Raw genomic sequence first — 18,714 nt, 5'->3', positions numbered from 1 at the left:
AGAACAGTGAACGTAGGTAAATATTGCAGTACTAATATTTCTGGACTGCAAGAACAGTGAACGTATTTTTATTTTGCAGTACTAATATTTCTGGACTGCAAGAGCAGTGAACGTAGGTAAATATTGCAGTACTAATATTTCTGGACTGCAAGAACAGTGCACGTAGGTAAATATTGCAGTACTAATATTTCTGGAGTTGCAAGAACAGTGAACGTAGGTAAATATTGCAGTACTAATATTTCTGGACTGCAAGAACAGTGGAAGTATTTTTATTTTGCAGTACTAATATTTCTGGACTGCAAGAACAGTGAACGTAGGTAAATATTGCAGTACTAATATTTCTGGACTGCAAGAACAGTGAACGTATTTTTATTTTGCAGTACTAATATTTCTGGACTGCAAGAACAGTGAACGTAGGTAAATATTGCAGTACTAATATTTCTGGACTGCAAGAACAGTGAACGTATTTTTATTTTGCAGTACTAATATTTCTGGACTGCAAGAATATATTGCACTAGAATTTTTTTTATACTTTTTAAATAATTTTTTTCTATTTTTTTTAAAAGATTTTTGTATAATTTTTTTATATATTTTTTAAATTATTTTTGTATCATTTTTTTGTTATTTTTTAAAAAATTTTTAAAAAAATTTATAATAACTATGGACTTAGCAGAACAAAGCACAGGACACAGCACCACTGGACTCAGCAGGACAGAGCACAGGACACAGCACCACTGGACTCAGCAGGACAGAGCACAGGACAAAAGCACCACTGGACTGATCAGCAGGACAGAGCACCACTACAAACTCCAACCTCCCTCTTCCCTGATCTGAGCCCGAATGAAGATGGCGGGCGCAAGCGGCGAATTTATGCAATCCGAGTCTCGCGAGATCCGACGCGAGACTTGGACATCAGAGCCTCTGTTTTGTTTTTTTTTGCCGCCGGAAATACCCGTACAGTGCTCGGATCCCGTCGGATCCGCACTGTTCGGGTGGGCTCAGATTAGCGCAATCCGAGCCCGCTCATGCCTACTACTAAATATTATTCTCTATTGTAAATGCAAAAGGTAATGGTGGTCAATTTGATATTATATGATCTGTATGAAAACAACTTTGATATTCAGCCCCTTTGTGACACTAGATGTTCTAAGTCTGGGCTGGGGAGATCAAGATATCCTGCCCAGAATTGCTTCCAGCGCTTGTCAATGGGTTTTAGCGCTACAACTATGCCAAATTCAGCCCCAGTAGGTTTCGATGTTACAGCACACTAAGCTATGCTATAGTGCTTTTCCTCCTAGGACTCCCAGGAGCAGATGCCCCTTTCAAGTTCAGTTTAACTGTAATGGCATCAAGTGCTACCGACCTCCAATCTCCGTTCTCAGGAACAAGAGAAGTTGCGGCTGGGCCCTCCTAAAGTCAGCACTCCTTTAGTGTTCATTAGAACCATGCCAGAGTGACTGGGAGGCTTCCAGTATTGTCACTCTCCAATACCTGGACCACAGATGCTTTAGTATGGAACAGGCATGTCCAACCTGGATCACGACTGGCAGGGGATGGCTGGCTAGGTTGAGGTGCAGGGGGGGCTGGGTCACTGGGTACCTACATTTTTTTCCCTTAAAAATTTTCCTTATAAGCTGCTGAGCCGAATTTCGCCCCCCCAGGCTAAAATTTGCTAGCCAGACCCTGAGTCCACTGGACCAGGTGAGCATTCATTTATACATGTAACACAGTAAATATATATACATTTAGATTTCACAAGGTGTTTAGTGCTCCTAATACACCATTAAACAATTTCTACAGCACCTGTGGGGAGGGGAACATCTACTGTATGGGATTCTCCTATACAGCTAATTTTATATGGATTCCTTTGTTCTGTTAAAAAAAAAAACCCAACAACAAAAAAAACCTCAAAATGTTTTAGTAACAACTACATGTGTAGAGAACATGCTGTAAGGAAATATCAGAGCTAAGCCAAATCAGTATTTAATATTTCTGTATCTGTATACTGACATTAAACCAGACATTTCACCTGTCCAAGCTCTTCATTCAAATCTGATGTGTTCACAAGAGGACCTTCTCCTGTTGCCTCATCAAACATCTCCTCATCCCACGTGAGGAAATAAGAGCCCAGGAATTTCTGCATTTCCACTGTGACGTACATAGAGACAGGGATAATGTAGTTGAATAGGACCATGAAAGCCAGAAAGTCTGTGAAAGCTCTGATAAACTGAAACGGCACAAAACAGACATTTTCATATTTTCAAGAACAAACATTTACTAATGAAAACATTGTCCTAGTGCTTTAAAACACAAGAGCATGCAAATACATAAACAAACACAGAGAACAAGAGAGTGAGAGAGAGGGATAGAGTGTGAAGAGACTGAAAGGAAACGAGAATAAAACAACCAGCAGCAGAGGAGAGTGGCAGATAGAAGCGGAGCGTCAGTGACAGTGAAGATGAGTGGCATGAGTGGCAGAAGCAAAGCGTGGCATGTGAGTACAGGTGTAGAGGGCACAATATATTGAGAAATTGAGATGATGAAACAACTGTTCAGTTATACAGAAATCAATGTACCAGTAAAGTACTATTGTAACTACAATTGTTAATTTACATATTTATTATAACAAAAACAAACAAAATTAATATGCCCAAGCCACAGATTTGGGCAAAAGACGGCATTTAAAAAGGGACAACTATAGTTTTAACACTTTCTTTCAATTTGATATAAAGAGGTTTTGAGTAGATCTATAACATACATCATGATCTAGAACAGCATAATCCATAGTATATGATTTTTGTTTCATCCTTGAAATAAAACCCTCCCTGGAGTGCATTGAGGGTTACCTTATTTTAAGCACAATAAACACCAGAATGCTGTAGGAGACATTGGTACAGGTTACTTAGTAAATATGGTTATGTAACTCTGCACTAGAAGACGAACCAGACTGTTTGCTATGGTTTACTGCACAGCAGAATCAACAGCAGTTTCTTAAATGTGCCCATATAAGGTTATATGTAATTAATGTTCTTTAATGAGGAAAAGACAAGGAATAATACTTTTACAAAGCCAAAATGTCTCTAACTGAATTGCAGATCAATAACACTTAAATAGGTCAATGATATTTACTGTAAATACTGTGCTGCATGACATCACACAACACTGCACATTAGTGCATCAAATGATCGATTGACTGGCATTTCCCTCTAGGTAATACAACATTGTGCTACAAGCTATTACAGTGTTCAATATTCAATTTAAATAGGAAGTAGCATAAAACTTTAATTTTATTATAGCATTTCAACATTTGCCTAACAAAGTTGCTTGTGGTGAGTTTTGGAGAAGTTGCATTACTCTCTAGTGAACGGGAGCTACATTTCATTCATCTGCACACCTATACGCTTGGGGAAAGTCTTTGTACAGCAATGCCTGGAAGTGTGGTGGGCTCTGGTGGCATGAGAGCCACAAATATCAATAGCTGGGAGCCATTTATTCCTCCACTTTAAAAATTAGCATAGAAAAGGAAAAAAAAAACAACTAGTTATTGCAGACTGCTATTCCTTACCAGGTTTCTTTGTCTCTCAGAGTCTGTTTTCTGGTTGTACCAAGGTTCATCACGGGAAGTCTCGCTCTGCCACACATACTTCAGCACAGTGTTTATTAAGGCTTTGCTGATCAGAATACACAGGTACACAATCAGGAATGCGTTCATTGATCTAGAAAGAACACACCAACTTTTTATTAACTGGATTTGGTACTTTATTCCAATAGGCTCATTATGCCAATTTTCACCTCCCAACAGTATTACAGCCTGGCAATGCACGGCCAGCCGCTGATTAGTTACTATAGCTAGTATTAATCGGTCTATTAAGAGTCCTACAAACAATGGAATATATAAGAGAACACACCACAGAGCTCAAAGCGATATAATGAGTATGTGTATGTATATATATATATATATATATTATATATATATATATATATATATATATATATATATACATATATATATATTATACACACAAGTTAACCCGTGCATGATACTCATGCATTCTAGTCAAATCAAGCTACTTAAGGTGTTAAAAAGGTTCGTGTCATGCATTTGGGGCTAGGCCAGGCCTCCTCAGGGGAAGAGCATTACTTCCCGACGTAAGCGCCCCTTTTTTAACGTGGTTTTGTCCACATGTCACCACCTCGTTCTTCTCCATCACCTCATCCTTCATCTTCATCGCCACATCTTTAATCTCCATCGTCTTACTGTTCTAAAACCTCTCGATACACAACGTTTCTGCTAAACCTTATCGCTGTGCTCAATCAGTCTTCCTTGAAGGGCAGTTTTCATAACCTGCATTTTCACATCACTGCTTCTCCGTACTCGTGAAAATGCGACATACAATTGTCCATGACCAAAGACAGGCTCTGGTAAATAAATACCCCCACATTCATGTGTTTGACCCTGTGACTTGTTAATGGTCAAAGCAAATGCCACCTTCAAAGGGAACTGCCGCCGTCTTAGCTTAAACGGCAGTCCTGTTTCGGATGGACATAAGTCAATCCGAGGTATCATCACCTTCTCTCCTTCAGCAGAGCCAGTCAAAACTTCTGCTTGTATCACATTCGTTTTTCAGTGCTGTCACTACTAATCGAGTGCCATTGCACAGTCCTCTCTTAACATTCAGATTTCTCAATAGCATAATAATGCTTCCAACTTTCAATCTTAATCTGTGCCTTGGCATTCCGGAAGGAGTCAAGAGTTTGAGCCCTCAACTCGTAAATTTAGCCTTTACTACCCCTCCCACGGGGGGAAAGGGGGATGATGGAAGTTAACTGACTTCACTATTATAATTTTTTTGTCAAATAATGTCGGTATACCAAATTTCAGGTCAATTGGATGAGCCCTTTCTGAGAAAATAGTTTTTTCCACACACACTAACACACGCCGCTAGGCTTATATATATTAGATATATATATATATATATATTAAATACACTTTCTAATTAAGGAACAATAACTCAATTAATGAATAATTTAATACTAATTATCACAATTTACTTCATATATTTGAGTAATGGATACAAACTGTATGATTTTACAGTATGTATCAAGTATGTATGTATATTTTTAATATAGGAGGCCAAATAGAATTGTCTATCAACTGAGTCTGTGTTAATTATACATTGGTTTAATAATTCACTAAATAAACATCAACATGGAAATGCCTGTTGACATTTTTTTTTAAAATAAATAAATAAACTATTTGTAAAATAAAAACAAAAAACCATGCAATACGTTAATATGGTATATATTATGTCCCAGCGGTCTTACTCCAGAACTGTTTAATTATGGATACCATAGTTGTAATATGATGTTACTACTTTACCAATTATTAGGCAGTAAACTGATGTTTTACGTAGTAACCAAAGTACAACTATGGTCCACATATCAGTGCACAAGGTAATTTTATATAGTGCCTTGGCGATTAGGGTGGATGGTTTCTGATCTGAAGTAGCATGAGACTGTAGTTACAAATAATGCATGATAACACTTTACTTTTCAACAGCAGATCTTTTCTGTGATTTGGACTGGTAATTTAATGCCATCTTGGTTTCCATTCCAGTGTATATAACAACACCTAGTATTCGAAAAAAAGAGTAAGAGGAGATTGTTACTTGAAACAAATGAACAGTAAGATGTACTGAACATAACACACTAATGACAGACAATTCACAAACGGAAGCTCAAACTGCGAAATCTCATGAGAAAATAATTTATTTTACATTTTATATGCTAGCAGGAAATAAGGAGACACTCATATGATGATAATAAGCCAGTGTGACGTGACCATCTAAATGGGTTACATTTGTCCTTTAAAAGCCTTCCTGTTTATGAGTTATTCAATATTACAACAATATCCTATTCTTAATTTGGTGGCCTCCAGCCAGCAAGAAAGGAACATGAATGTGTAAAGTAGCCTGATCTCACTTTACAGCAGACATATTAATGTAAGGCTTAGGCAATGTGTCAGCTAATGTTCTTACTTACAGTGATAAAAAAAACAATTCAGCACTGGCTGACACATGGAAAAAAGTTTAAATATTGTCTGATACTTAATGTTATTAAAGAATCAACGTATACAAGCTCACATAGCATTTCATTTTCCACAAATTTGGCTAATTATTTACCTCGACACACACAACAAGGAGCAAGCCCACATTCTGTTTTGGTTTTTTTTATTGCCCCAGGGGGTTATGGGAACTGTCTTTATTACATGCCACTAGCTAGCTCAATAACGATTGTTTGCTACAGGTTACAACACAGCAGATGCTTCAGCAGTTTTTAAATGATGATCATATGAGGTTATATGTAATTATCCTGCTTTAACAAGGAAAAGACTAGGAATTATACTTTTACAAAGCCAAAACGTCTCCAACATGATTGCAAATCAATAATACTTAAACAGGTTAGTGATATTTCCTGTAAATACTGTGCTGCATGACATCACATAACATTCTTCTTTTTAATTGCCCCAAGGTGATATGGGGATTGTCTATATTACATGCCACCAGCTATTTCAACATTTTTATTACATTTCTAAAAATACATGGTCTCATATAATAAGTGCCTAGAACATATCTTACAACTGTCTGAGTTAGATGGGACAGACCAGAATTGAGGACTTTGTCCCACTGGTGGAAAATTTGGGAAGTATGTCTCATACTTACACTATACATATACTGGTGCACATGGCAATGAATGCAATAGGCATGTCCCCGGGTATGTGACCATGCGCCCAATGTAACAGGTCACGACCCCATTGTGACCATTCAAAATCCCCTTTCCTGACTGAAGAAGTGGAAGGTTGGGAGGTATGGCCTAGAATGTCAAAAAAGCATCCCACTGCAGCCACCTGCAACCCCCAGAAAAGCCCATGTAAATGTGCCCCTACACCCCTTCAATTATGTTGTCCCTTATAAAATATTCTTCTTACTTCCTTATATAAATGAACATATACAAAACATAAAAATATGTGCAATACATCACAAAACATCATTACTCTTTCATAAATGTCTGTTATTGTATCAGGAATTACAGAAATTAAATCACATCATTACATTAGTCATGAAGCCATTGTCGGTGTCCTGATTCTAGTTATAGACTCATTTCCACATCACTGATGACTAAGTCCTATAAGTCTGTGTAAATCAGTTATGGGCAGCAGCCTTTTCCTGTGGCCCCATTTGATTGGGAGTATTTTTAAATCTATAATCACTGCCTCACTGGTTACGGTATGTGGTATAAATTTAAATTGTTATATCTCATGTTTGTTACTGGATGCACAGCACAAAATTCAGGGTAAAAGTAAAGTGAATAGTCGTTAATCATCAATACAGGCTATTTTTTTAAATGTTTATGAACGCGACACTTAGGGCTAGATTTACTAAGCTGCGGGTTTGAAAAAGTGGGGATGTTGCCTATAGCAACCAATCAGATTCTAGCTGTCATTTTGAAAAAAGCACTAAATAAATGAAAGCTAGAATCTGATTGGTTGCTATAGGCAACATCCCCACTTTTTCAAACACGCAGCTTAGTAAATCTAGCTCTTAGAGTTTTTAAATAAACAAATCAATCAATCTGTATTGAATCTATACTAAGGCAATCTATATTAAAGAACCTGTAGTAGTTATATGAAGACAATCTATCATTGGAAAAAAGTTTCATAACAGATACCATGACTTCAGAAATTAGCATGAAGGCTTTTGTGTAGAAGCTCATGAGCAGGGGGGAGGGGCAAAACACAGTATCTGCCCACCCAACAGAATCCATGGGGCGGCAACTGCCCCCTCTGCCCCCCTGGTTAATACACCCCCGCTTATAGGTGTATCTTTCTTTGATTAAATGTATTATTTTAATTTATTACTGAGATTAAGAGTAATGTGTGACCCTTATGAAGGTTAGAGGGCCTCCAATGTGGCCCCAGGATGCATATCACCGGTGTATACTTGAGGGAGTCAATCTTGGTATTTGTAGCAAAGCAGTGGCCTTTAAAGTCTGAATTTAGATATTGTACTTGCTCCTTAAGACATAACCAAACTACCCCAAATTACTTGGGACCGTCCTGATTTGAGGGCTTTAGAAGCACTAGCCATGCCCCTGGTGATGTGGCCACTGCCCATCAGGTAGTGGTCATTTCTGGTTTGATCAGCCTCAAAGTTGGTAGGTATGACTTAAGGCCTAATGCCCACATGTGTTCATCTTGTGTTAAAGGACGCAAGTAAAAATGCATGTGAAAACACATGAAGCCAATGTCAATGTGTACGAGGCAACTGTGTGCACTACTATTACAATGTGACAACAGAGACCCAAGGTGACACCGTCACAAAGGCACCATGACTGGTAAAAACAAGGTGTTTAAACATGGATTACCCTACAGCATAGGCATCATTTTGGCAACCATTTTTGTGTGCAATAATGGTTGCCAAAATTATTAAAGTTATAAGTCTGCATCCCCATGGCACAAAAGTCTGAAATGTATTTTGTCACTGTGGCAGCTGAGCAATATTTGGGTGTCATAGCGAAAACCATTCAGAGGATTGACGGGAAAATGTCGGGGCATACATGGAACTGGAAGCACCGTTATTAAAAAATAAATAAAAATTAAATATGAAGTTAAAAATTGTAAAAAAGTAATATTTAATATCTGGATGCGGGGCAATAACCCTATCCTTCATTTTAAAAAGTGACCCCTACCGAAAAATAGTCTTAGCAATAAAATTATTGGTTTCAGTCCAATGTCTGATAATGTTGTCCTGAGCTGGCATTAACAGAACAGGTGTCATGGGGGTTACTTGATAAATAAGAAATTCATAAGCAAGGCATCGCCACTGAGAGCTGGTAATACTTAATTCAGATGGGGTTATCACTGGCAGTAATCACCTACATATTTAGGATAAAGCTAAACAGGCCTTATTGTCAGAGAAAACATATTTTCTTGCCAGTAATAGGGCTTTATATCCTACATCTGCCCCTAATTCAACACTGACAATAAATGACATCAATTTGTAAATAATAATATGATTTCAGTTTTTCTGAAACATTTTCTTGACCCTTTTGAACTTCAAACTCTTGACTCTCAATTCTTCCTGCAAAGTACAGCCAAGCTAACCAGGTTAATTATTTCCTATATTTTCATAAAAGTTTTATTGCTCGAAATGTAACATTAGATCTACTAGATGCTTCATAGGGCTCTTTCCCTGTCAGACTGACAGTCTCTCGGCTGTAATATTGGTTTCACATGTCTTTACAACACTTTCTATTTAACTTTTAACAGTAGACGCAACAATATGTATTGTGTCAAACAGTTTTCCTGTCCGTTTAATTGTTCCAACAACGCTTCATTTTTACTGGCCAGGAAATGGCATTACATACATACATTCATAGCCAATTGTATACAGGAAGAGGGGATAATAGTAACTTTGGTTTTCCTGTTTCTCTATGTTTTTTAAATTACACAACTAACAACAATCTGTGTGGCAGTTACAAGTTGTCTCCAAGCATCAGCTGTCCTCCACACAACCAAACAAAGCTTGTATGTGCACTCTGTCAGTCACAGTGATCAGCCACATCTAACCCTCATTGCTATTTGACTACATCATATAAAATCCTGCAAGCCACTGCTTTGTTCACTTCCCATTTTACGCAACGCTAACTAGTCCAACTATCTACCAATCACCCCCTCCCACACACACAAATGGCAGCCATCAAAGCTATACAGGATTTTAATTGCTTTACCACAGCCCCACATGCGCATGAAGGGTGGAGTGGGCTGGTCAGGTGGTGTAAAGGGAAGGAATGAAGGCTAATAAAGTGATGGAACTATCATGATGGAGGAGCGGATCTGCCCTTTGCATTGGCTGACTGTGCACCCTGCCAGTCAGCCTAAGTATCCGGCCTTCGGCTGACAGACATGGAGCTGATCCAGTCAGGACAGGAGGCTAATCCCGGCTAATATCAGCACAACATTTAATAAGCTATCTTGTTCCTGGGGAGGGGCCATCCACCTGGAAGTAATCTAATGCTAGGCCGAGGCCCATATAGCTGGGGTCCATAGACCACAGCCCTGGGCTCTTCTCTTCTCATGCATGTACAAACCTGAGAGCAGGGTGGGACCATAAGTCAAGGAACCCTTGACTCATGGGCAACTATGCACTGGATACCCTGTATCCATGGTGGTACGTCAATAGTGCATGATACATGCGAATTAACACCGCTAAGTGTAAATGCTGACAGCAACTTTATTACTTTTCTGTATCCATATAGTGCATTCACATTTGCCATACAACTGGTACCCTGAAAAAAGAGGATTTATGTACTTACGTTAAATCCGTTTCTCTGATTCCGTCTGGGGGACACTGCTTACCATGGGTTGTGGAGGGGAGCTTGGGAGTTGGCACCTAACTAGTTAATTTAGTACTGCTGGCAAACCCCTCCCCTCTACAAACCCCCTGCCTCTTCCTGTCCAGTTAGTTTTAACAAGCCCAAGATAAAAAAGGGCAGTCACACAAGAACACACAGAAGAAAAACAGAAGGGAGGGATCGCAGTGTCCCCCAGACGGAATCAGAGAAACGGATTTAACGTAAGTACATAATTCCTCTTTTCTCCTTCATCCGGTCTGGGGGACACTGCTTACCATGGGGACGTTCTAAAGCAGCCCCCTAAGGGTGGGACTACTCTGCAAGCCCTGCTCGTAAAGCTCTACGAGCAAAATTTGCATCCGCAGAGGCAAATATATTAAACTGGTAAAATTTGGTAAAGGTGTGGACAGAGGACCAGGTGGCTGCCCTGCAAAGCTGGTCCGCAGAAGCTCCATTCCTTGCTGCCCACGAGGCCCCCACCGATCTGGTGGAATGGGCCGTAAGTCTCTCCGGCACAGCACGGTTAGCATTAATATAAGCTTGCCTGATGGTAGACGTAATCCATCTGGCGATGGATTGTTTTGAGGCTGGCCAGCCTCTCTTATTAGCGTCATAAAGAACAAACAGTGAGTCAGTCCGTCTAATCTGGGAAGTTCTTTTAACATAAATGCGGAGAGCTCTAACCACATCCAACTTTTTCATTGATTGCTGATCCGTATGAGAAGTGGATGAGAAAACCGGAACAATTATTTCCTGGTTTAGATGAAAAGCCGAAACTACCTTTGGCACGAAGGAAGGAAGGGTTCTTAACACCGTTCTGTCCTCGTGGAACACCAAATAAGGTTCCCGACAGGACAGGGCTCCTAATTCAGAAACTCTGCGAGCAGAGGCAATAGCCAGAAGAAAAAGGACCTTCCAGGTCAAACACTTCAAATCCGCCTTGTTCAAAGGATCGAAGGAGGGTCCCTTGAGCATGTCCAGAACCAAATTGAGATCCCATGGTGCTGTAGGAGGGACATAAGGAGGCTGTATATGGAGAACTCCTTGGAAAAAAGTCCTAATGTCTGGTAAGTCAGCCAACTTCGTATGGAAAAATATCGAAAGGGCTGAAACCTGAACCTTTAAGGAGCCTAATCTAAGGCCTGCCTCTAACCAATGCTGAAGGAAAGCTAACAAGCGAGGGAGGCGAAAGGAGGACGAGTGGTATGTCCTACTTTCACACCATCTAATATATGCCTTCCAAATCCGATGATAGATGCGAGATGACACTGGTTTCCTAGCTCACATCAACGTTTGAATTACACTGGAAGAAAACCCTCTAGCCCTCCAAAGGCTGGCTTCAACAGCCATGCCGTTAAATTGAGCTGATGTAAATTCTGGTGATGGAATGGACCTTGAAGAAGAAGGTCGTGACGATACGGAAGGTGGAATCCCGGACCTTCCGCCATAGATATTATTTCTGCGAACCACACACGCCGTGGCCAGAAGGGGGCTACCAGAATTACTGGTAGGGAACCCTGTCGAACTCGTCTAAGGACGCGAGGAAGCATGGGGATCAGAGAAAACAGATATCCCATCCTGAATTCCCATGACATCGTCAGGACGTCCACTGCCGCCGCTAGGGGATCTCTTACCCTTGCGCAGAACCTGTGGACCTTTTTGTTGTGTCTGGAAGCCATGAGGTCTATGTCTGGAAGACGCCACCTGTGAACCAGAGATTGGAAGACTTCCGGGTGAAGTGACCACTCCCCCGGCATCATCTGGTTTCGACTTAGATAGTCCGCCTCCCAGTTTTCTATTCCTGGAATGAAAACTGCTGATATTGCCGGAACATATAGCTCTGCCCAAACCAATATTTGGGCTGCGATATCCATCGCCGCTGCGCTCCTGGTTCCTCCTTGTCTGTTGACATATGCCACGGCCGTGGCATTGTCGGACTGGATACGGACTGGGTGGCCCTGAAGAAGGGATTGTGCTCCCTGAAGGGCTAGAAGAATGGCCTTCAATTCCAATACATCTATTGGGAGAGCCGACTCCTGAACCGACCAACATCCCTGGAGCCGAAGGTGCAGGACCACCGCCCCCCAACCTTTGAGGCTGGCGTCCGTCGTGACTATGATCCACAACCAAGGTGCGAAGGATCTGCCCATATTCAAGTGATCCTGGCACATCCACCACTGAAGAGATGTTCTCGCCCTCTTGGATAGAGAAATCTTTTGAAGATCTAGGCGTAGGTGTGAACCTGACCACTTCGACAATAGGTCCCACTGGAAACATCGAGAATGAGCTCGACCGAAGGGAATTGTCTCGAAGGAGGCCACCATCTTTCCCAGTAGCCTCATGCACAAGAGCATTGAGGGTCTGGGAGAAGACAGAACCTGGGAGGTTACCTTCTGAATAGAGGTGATCTTCTCTACTGGGAGAAATATCCTTTGTTTGCTGGTGTCCATGATGAGTCCCAGGAACACCATGCGCTGACACGGAACCAACTGGGATTTCCTTAAATTTATCAGCCATCCGTGGCCCTCGAGAACCGCTTGGGTGAGGGATAGGTGATAGCTTAGGCAACTCTCTGAGGAAGCCTTGATTAGCAGGTCGTCCAAATAAGGAACGACCTGAACACCCTGCAGGTGAAGACATGCTGCCATCACTGACATAATCTTTGTGAAGACCCTTGGCGCTGTTGATAGGCCAAAGGGGAGGGCCCGAAACTGATAGTGAACTGATCCCACCGAAAATCTGAGAAGGGACTGATGGTGGATCCAAATGGGAATATGGAGATACGCGTCTGTCACGGGCACTAGGAGTCTTTACCCAGGGATCACCAGGTGATAGGCTTACCAGAGCAGTATAGATGGTAATATGGTACTCTGGTAGCAGGGTGATCACGGAACAGGAAATAGCAGATGATGGAGATGCTCAGGAAAGTCTATGACTAGCAGCACTGGTAATATGGAAGTAGAAATACACGAGGAACTGTATGGACAAAGGACACGTGAAGGTAGTCAGTGGTCTGCGGTAGCAAGTTGTACCACTGCTATAGTGAGGAGGAATGTCCAACAGAAACGAGGAGGTGATGAGAGTCAGCGGTCTGCGGATAGCAAGTTGTACCGCTGTCTGAGTGAAGGAATGGAATCCACGTGGAGGTATCCGGGGAGTCAGTGGTCTGCGTTAGCAAGTTGTACCACTGCTATGTGAGAGGATACTGGAACAGGTGACACAGGAAACAGGGATCAGTGGTCTGCCACTAGCAAGTTGTACCACTGAATATATATGTGAGGAGGAGCACGGGGAGAGACTGCAATACAGGGGATACACGGGCACCTTAAACTTGATCCACAATAACATGCACAATATATTAATGACTGAACAGCACTGCAATAATAGAAAGTCACTTGAGGTAATCCGGCACAAGATAACACAGTCAATGATGGCAATAGTCTCAGCGGATAGTAAACTCCAGAGGAGAACAAACTCAGTCCAGCAAGATATGCAATACACCAGCACAGTCAATGAGAAGTATGCATACCGTGGTTCAGAAGCAGGCTGTCAGACAGGAGTGCAGAGATACCTGAACGGCTGGAGGCCGGCAGGATGCGAAGTCCCTGGAGGGGTGAAGCGGTAATCAAGTAGGTGCAGCGCACAGGTAGGTAGACCAGCAGGGGAACAAATACTCAGGAAGCAGTAGTATGTAGGACTGGACTCCTGGAGGACCCTGAAGAGTAGCGATGATCTAGATGAGATGAAAACAGTGAAGCGCAGATCCGATGCAGACTGGAGAGTAGAGACCAGCGGGAACACGGAGAAGCATGGAGAGCGGGTCAGCTGTTGTAGGACGAGTAGAACTGAGAAGTAGCAGCAGCAGGACTCTGCAGATACACGGAGGTAGCGGATGGCAACCAGCAGGTGCAGCAACGATGAAACACGGGAGAGCAGAGCTGAGCTGGAACTGTTGAGCACGGAGAGTAGCGGATAGGAATCAGTTGTAGCAGTCTCGAGGAAACACGGGAGAGATGAGATGAGCTGAAGACTCAAGCGCACGGAGGCAGCGGATAGGAATCAGCTAACAGTCATGATGGCACACAGGTGAGTTGAAGTAGATTGAAGACTGTAGTGCACAGAGGCAGCGGATAGGAATCAGCTAACAGTCACGATGATACATAGCAGAGTTGAAGTGGCTTGAAGACTGTAGTGCACGGAGGCAGCGGATAGGAATCAGCTAACAGTCACGATGATACACAGGAGGGTTGAAGCGGCTTGAAGACTGTAGTGCACGGAGGCAGCGGATAGGAATCAGCTAACAGTCACGATGATACACAGGAGGGTTGAAGTGGCTTGAAGACTGTAGTGCACGGAGGCAGCGGATAGGAATCAGCTAACAGTCACGATGATACACAGGAGGGTTGAAGTGGCTAGGAAACCACCGGAGTAGAAGTGGTCTGGAAACCACAGGGGTAGAAGTGGTTTGGAAACCACAGGGGTAGAAGTGGTTTGGAAACCACAGAGGTAGAAGTGGTTTGGAAACCACAGGAATCAGCAGCGCTGAATACACGAGGAAACACCTTCAGAGGCTCATGGGAATGAGACTCCAAGATCAGGCAACGTGGTATTGACCACAGGTGCTTAATATAGGGAGTGTTGCCTGATCTGCCAATTAAGTTAAAGGAACAAGTACTGAAGGGTTTGAAAGGGCTGCGCATGCGCAGACCCTCAGGATGAAGGACGACCACGGTTCCTAAATATACGGGAAGAAGCACTCACAGTCCGGTGAGTGACAGTACCCCCCCTTTTAAAGGTGGGCACAGAACGCCTGGAACCGGGCTTGTCCGGATTTTTGGAATAAAACTTCTTAAGAAGAGCTGGGGCGTTGAGATCTTCAGCTTTGATCCATGAACGCTCCTCAGGACCAAAGCCCTTCCAATGAACGAGGAAACGGAGAACTCCTCGCGAAATTTTTGCGTCCAATACCTGACTAATCTCAAAATCTTCCTCCTGATGAACTTGAACTGGCTGAGGTGCTGAAGGAGGAGTCGAGAAACGGTTGATGATGAGAGGTTTGAGCAAGGACACATGGAAGGCATTGGAAATACGAAGATTCTTAGGAAGTAGAAGTTTGACACAAACTGGATTTATTACTTGAATGATCCTATATGGACCAATAAAACGAGGAGCGAATTTCATAGATGGGACCTTCAAACGAATATTTTTGGTAGATAACCAGACACGATCTCCAATTTTTAGTGGTGGAATAGCCCGCCTCTTATCTGCGAAAGACATATTTGTCAGATGTCTTCTTTAAACAGGTTTTGACCTGAGACCAGATGTTTTTGAAGGTCTGACAAACAGCCTCTACAGCAGGAACTTGGGTGGGAGGGAGGGCAGAAAATTCCGGAAAAGACGGATGGTGACCGTAAACCACAAAGAATGGAGTTTTGGACGATGACTCATGGTACATGTTGTTATGGGCGAATTCAGCCCAAGGAAGCAATTCTACCCAGTTGTTTTGATTGGCTGATGAGAACATCCTTATAAAGGTCTCGAGATCTTGATTGACCCGTTCAGTTTGTCCGTTTGATTGCGGATGGTAAGAAGATGAGAGTGCTAATCGTATGCCCAAGGTTTTACAAAGGGCCCGCCAGAATCTGGAAACGAACTGTACTCCTCTATCTGACACAATCTCAGACGGACATCCATGGATACGAAAGATTTCTTTAACGAAATGTTCAGCCAGAGAAGACGAGGAAGGCAAACCAGACAAAGGGACAAAATGAGCCATCTTCGAAAATCTGTCTACCACTACCCAAATAGTATTACAATTTTTACTAGATGGCAGATCAGTAACAAAGTCCATACTAATATGGGTCCAGGGCTTGGCCGGAATGGGTAGTGGTTGCAGCAACCCCGCTGGAGTTCTGCGGGAGGATTTGAACTGAGAACACAATTCACAGGAAGCAACAAACTCTTTGATGTCTCTCCTCATCGAGGGCCACCAGTAACTTCGAGAGAGAATCTCAAAGGTCTTGCGTTCACCAGCATGTCCAGAAAAACGAGAAGAATGGAACCACGAAAGGATTTTCCTCCTCAGAGTAGGGGGCACGAAGGTCTTCCCAAATGGTAGCACTTTGGTGGACGAAGCAGCCAGCGAGATACATTTGGGGTCTAATATAGAATGGTTGGAAACCTCTTCAACGTCAGAGGACGTCACAAAAGCTCGAGATAGAGCGTCAGCTTTCTTGTTCTTGGCACCTGGTTTGAGGGTTATGATTAATTCGAAACGGGAAAAGAAAAGAGACCATCTTGCTTGACGAGGATTCAAGCATTGGGCAGACTGTAGATATGACAGGTTCTTATGATCTGTGAAAATCGTCACCGGGTGACGAGCTCCTTCCAATAAGTATCTCCACTCCTCTAATGCAACTTTGATAGCCAGCAACTCCTTGTCCCCGATCGTGTAATTTTTCTCTGCAGGCAGGAGACCCCGAGAGTAAAAGGCACAAGGATGGAATTTTTGTTGCTCCGAGCGTTGGGAGAGAATGGCTCCTAAGCCCACATTAGAGGCATCTACTTCTAGGAAGAAGGGAAGTGTCACATCAGGCTGTCGAAGAATGGGAGCAGAGGAGAAGGACTCTTTAAGAATTTGAAAGGCTTGGAGGGCCTCGGATGACCATTGCTTAGTATTGGCCCCTTTACGAGTCAGGGCCACAATAGGAGATGCAATGGACAAGAAGTCTTGAATGAAGCGTCTATAGTAATTGGCGAAACCTAAAAAACGCTGAATAGCACGAAGAGTAGTTGGCTGGGGCCAATGTAATACAGCATTCACCTTGTCTGGATCCATCTTCAGGCCAACTCCGGAAACAATATACCCCAAAAATGGAATCTGGGGCAACTCGAATGAACATTTTTCTAGTTTACAGAATAATGAATTTTCCCGGAGTCTGGAAAGGACCTCTGCCACGTGTTGGTGATGAGAAGGCAGGTCCTGTGAGAAGATCAATATGTCGTCCAGGTAGACAACGACACATACATATAATAAGTCCCGAAAGATCTCATTAACGAAGCCTTGGAAAACAGCGGGGGCATTGCACAACCCGAAAGGCATTACTAGATATTCATAATGCCCATCTCTGGTGTTGAACGCTGTCTTCCATTCGTCACCGGGACGGATTCTAATTAAATTATAGGCACCACGAAGATCCAATTTGGTAAAGATCCGAGCTCCCTTGATGCGATCAAATAACTCAGTGATCAACGGAATGGGATACCGATTCTTAATAGTAATGGCATTGAGTCCACGAAAGTCTATGCAGGGGCGTAGTGATCCATCCTTCTTTTTTACGAAGAAGAATCCGGCTCCAGCGGGAGAGGTGGAAGGTCGAATAAACCCTCACTGGAGATTCTCCTGGATGTACTCAGAAGTGGCTTGAGTTTCAGGTAACGAAAGTGGATAGACCCGACCCCTAGGAGGAGTCTTGCCAGGTAGAAGATCGATCGGACAATCCCAAGAACGATGAGGAGGAAGACGTTCAAGACTGAGCTTTATCAAAAACATCGGCAAATGAAGCATACTGAGGAGGGAGTCCCGGTGAGGACGATGAGATGGAAGATTGCTGTACTTTAAGAGGAATGACTTGAGAAAGACAACGGTGATGACATTCAGCTCCCCAAGACGTAACTTGAGGAGTGCGCCAGTCAATCTGGGGAGAATGACATTGAAGCCATGGAAGGCCTAAGACAATCGGACTTGTCGTAACTGGAAGAATTAAAAACGAGATCTCTTCATGGTGTAGCACACCAATCTGAAGTGTTACTGGAGACGTACTCTGAGTGATGAGACCATTGATGAGACGTGATCCATCTATAGCAGTCACAGTAATCGGTGTTTTCAAAGTAATCACTGGTAGGGACCATTGATTCACTAGGGATTTAGAAATGAAATTTCCTGCTGCTCCAGAATCAATCAGTGCCTGAGACTCAAAGGATTTGGTAGCAAAGGAAATCGTAACATCAAAAGCGCAGACTTTTAATTTCATAGAAGATGGAGAGGACTCCAGGGACCCTAACTTCACCTCTCCAGAACTAGTTAGGGCCTGGCATTTCCCGATTTCTTAGGGCAAGAACTGAGCATGTGTGGAATCAGCACAATAGATACAAAGTCTATTCTTTACTCTTCGTTTCCTCTCTTCTAAAGATAATTTGGAACGTCCTATCTCCATGGGAATCACGGAAGGTGAAGCTGGACGAAACTGAGGGGTTGAGCGAAGAGGTGCTTTAACTGAAGTTGTTTTCTCAGATTCTCTT

General features: G+C 42.6%; 1 protein-coding gene across 6 annotated transcripts in view; it reads right to left on the bottom strand.

The window, feature by feature from the left end:
* Positions 1 to 18,714, bottom strand: part of ATP11A (ATPase phospholipid transporting 11A) — a 149,828-nt gene that overhangs the window by 50,963 nt on the left and 80,151 nt on the right. For all 6 annotated transcript variants that reach the window (XM_075200023.1, XM_075200025.1, XM_075200027.1 and 3 more), the window contains exons 10-12: positions 5,551 to 5,632; positions 3,566 to 3,716; positions 2,030 to 2,227 (exon numbers count right to left, since the gene is read on the bottom strand). In XM_075200023.1, the coding sequence (XP_075056124.1) occupies positions 2,030 to 2,227; positions 3,566 to 3,716; positions 5,551 to 5,632 (431 nt within the window). The remainder of the gene's footprint in view (positions 1 to 2,029; positions 2,228 to 3,565; positions 3,717 to 5,550; positions 5,633 to 18,714) is intronic.

The sequence above is a fragment of the Mixophyes fleayi genome, chromosome 2, assembly GCF_038048845.1.
Source record: "Mixophyes fleayi isolate aMixFle1 chromosome 2, aMixFle1.hap1, whole genome shotgun sequence".
Lineage (NCBI taxonomy): Eukaryota > Metazoa > Chordata > Amphibia > Anura > Limnodynastidae > Mixophyes > Mixophyes fleayi.
This window is presented reverse-complemented; position numbering and strand designations above follow the sequence as displayed.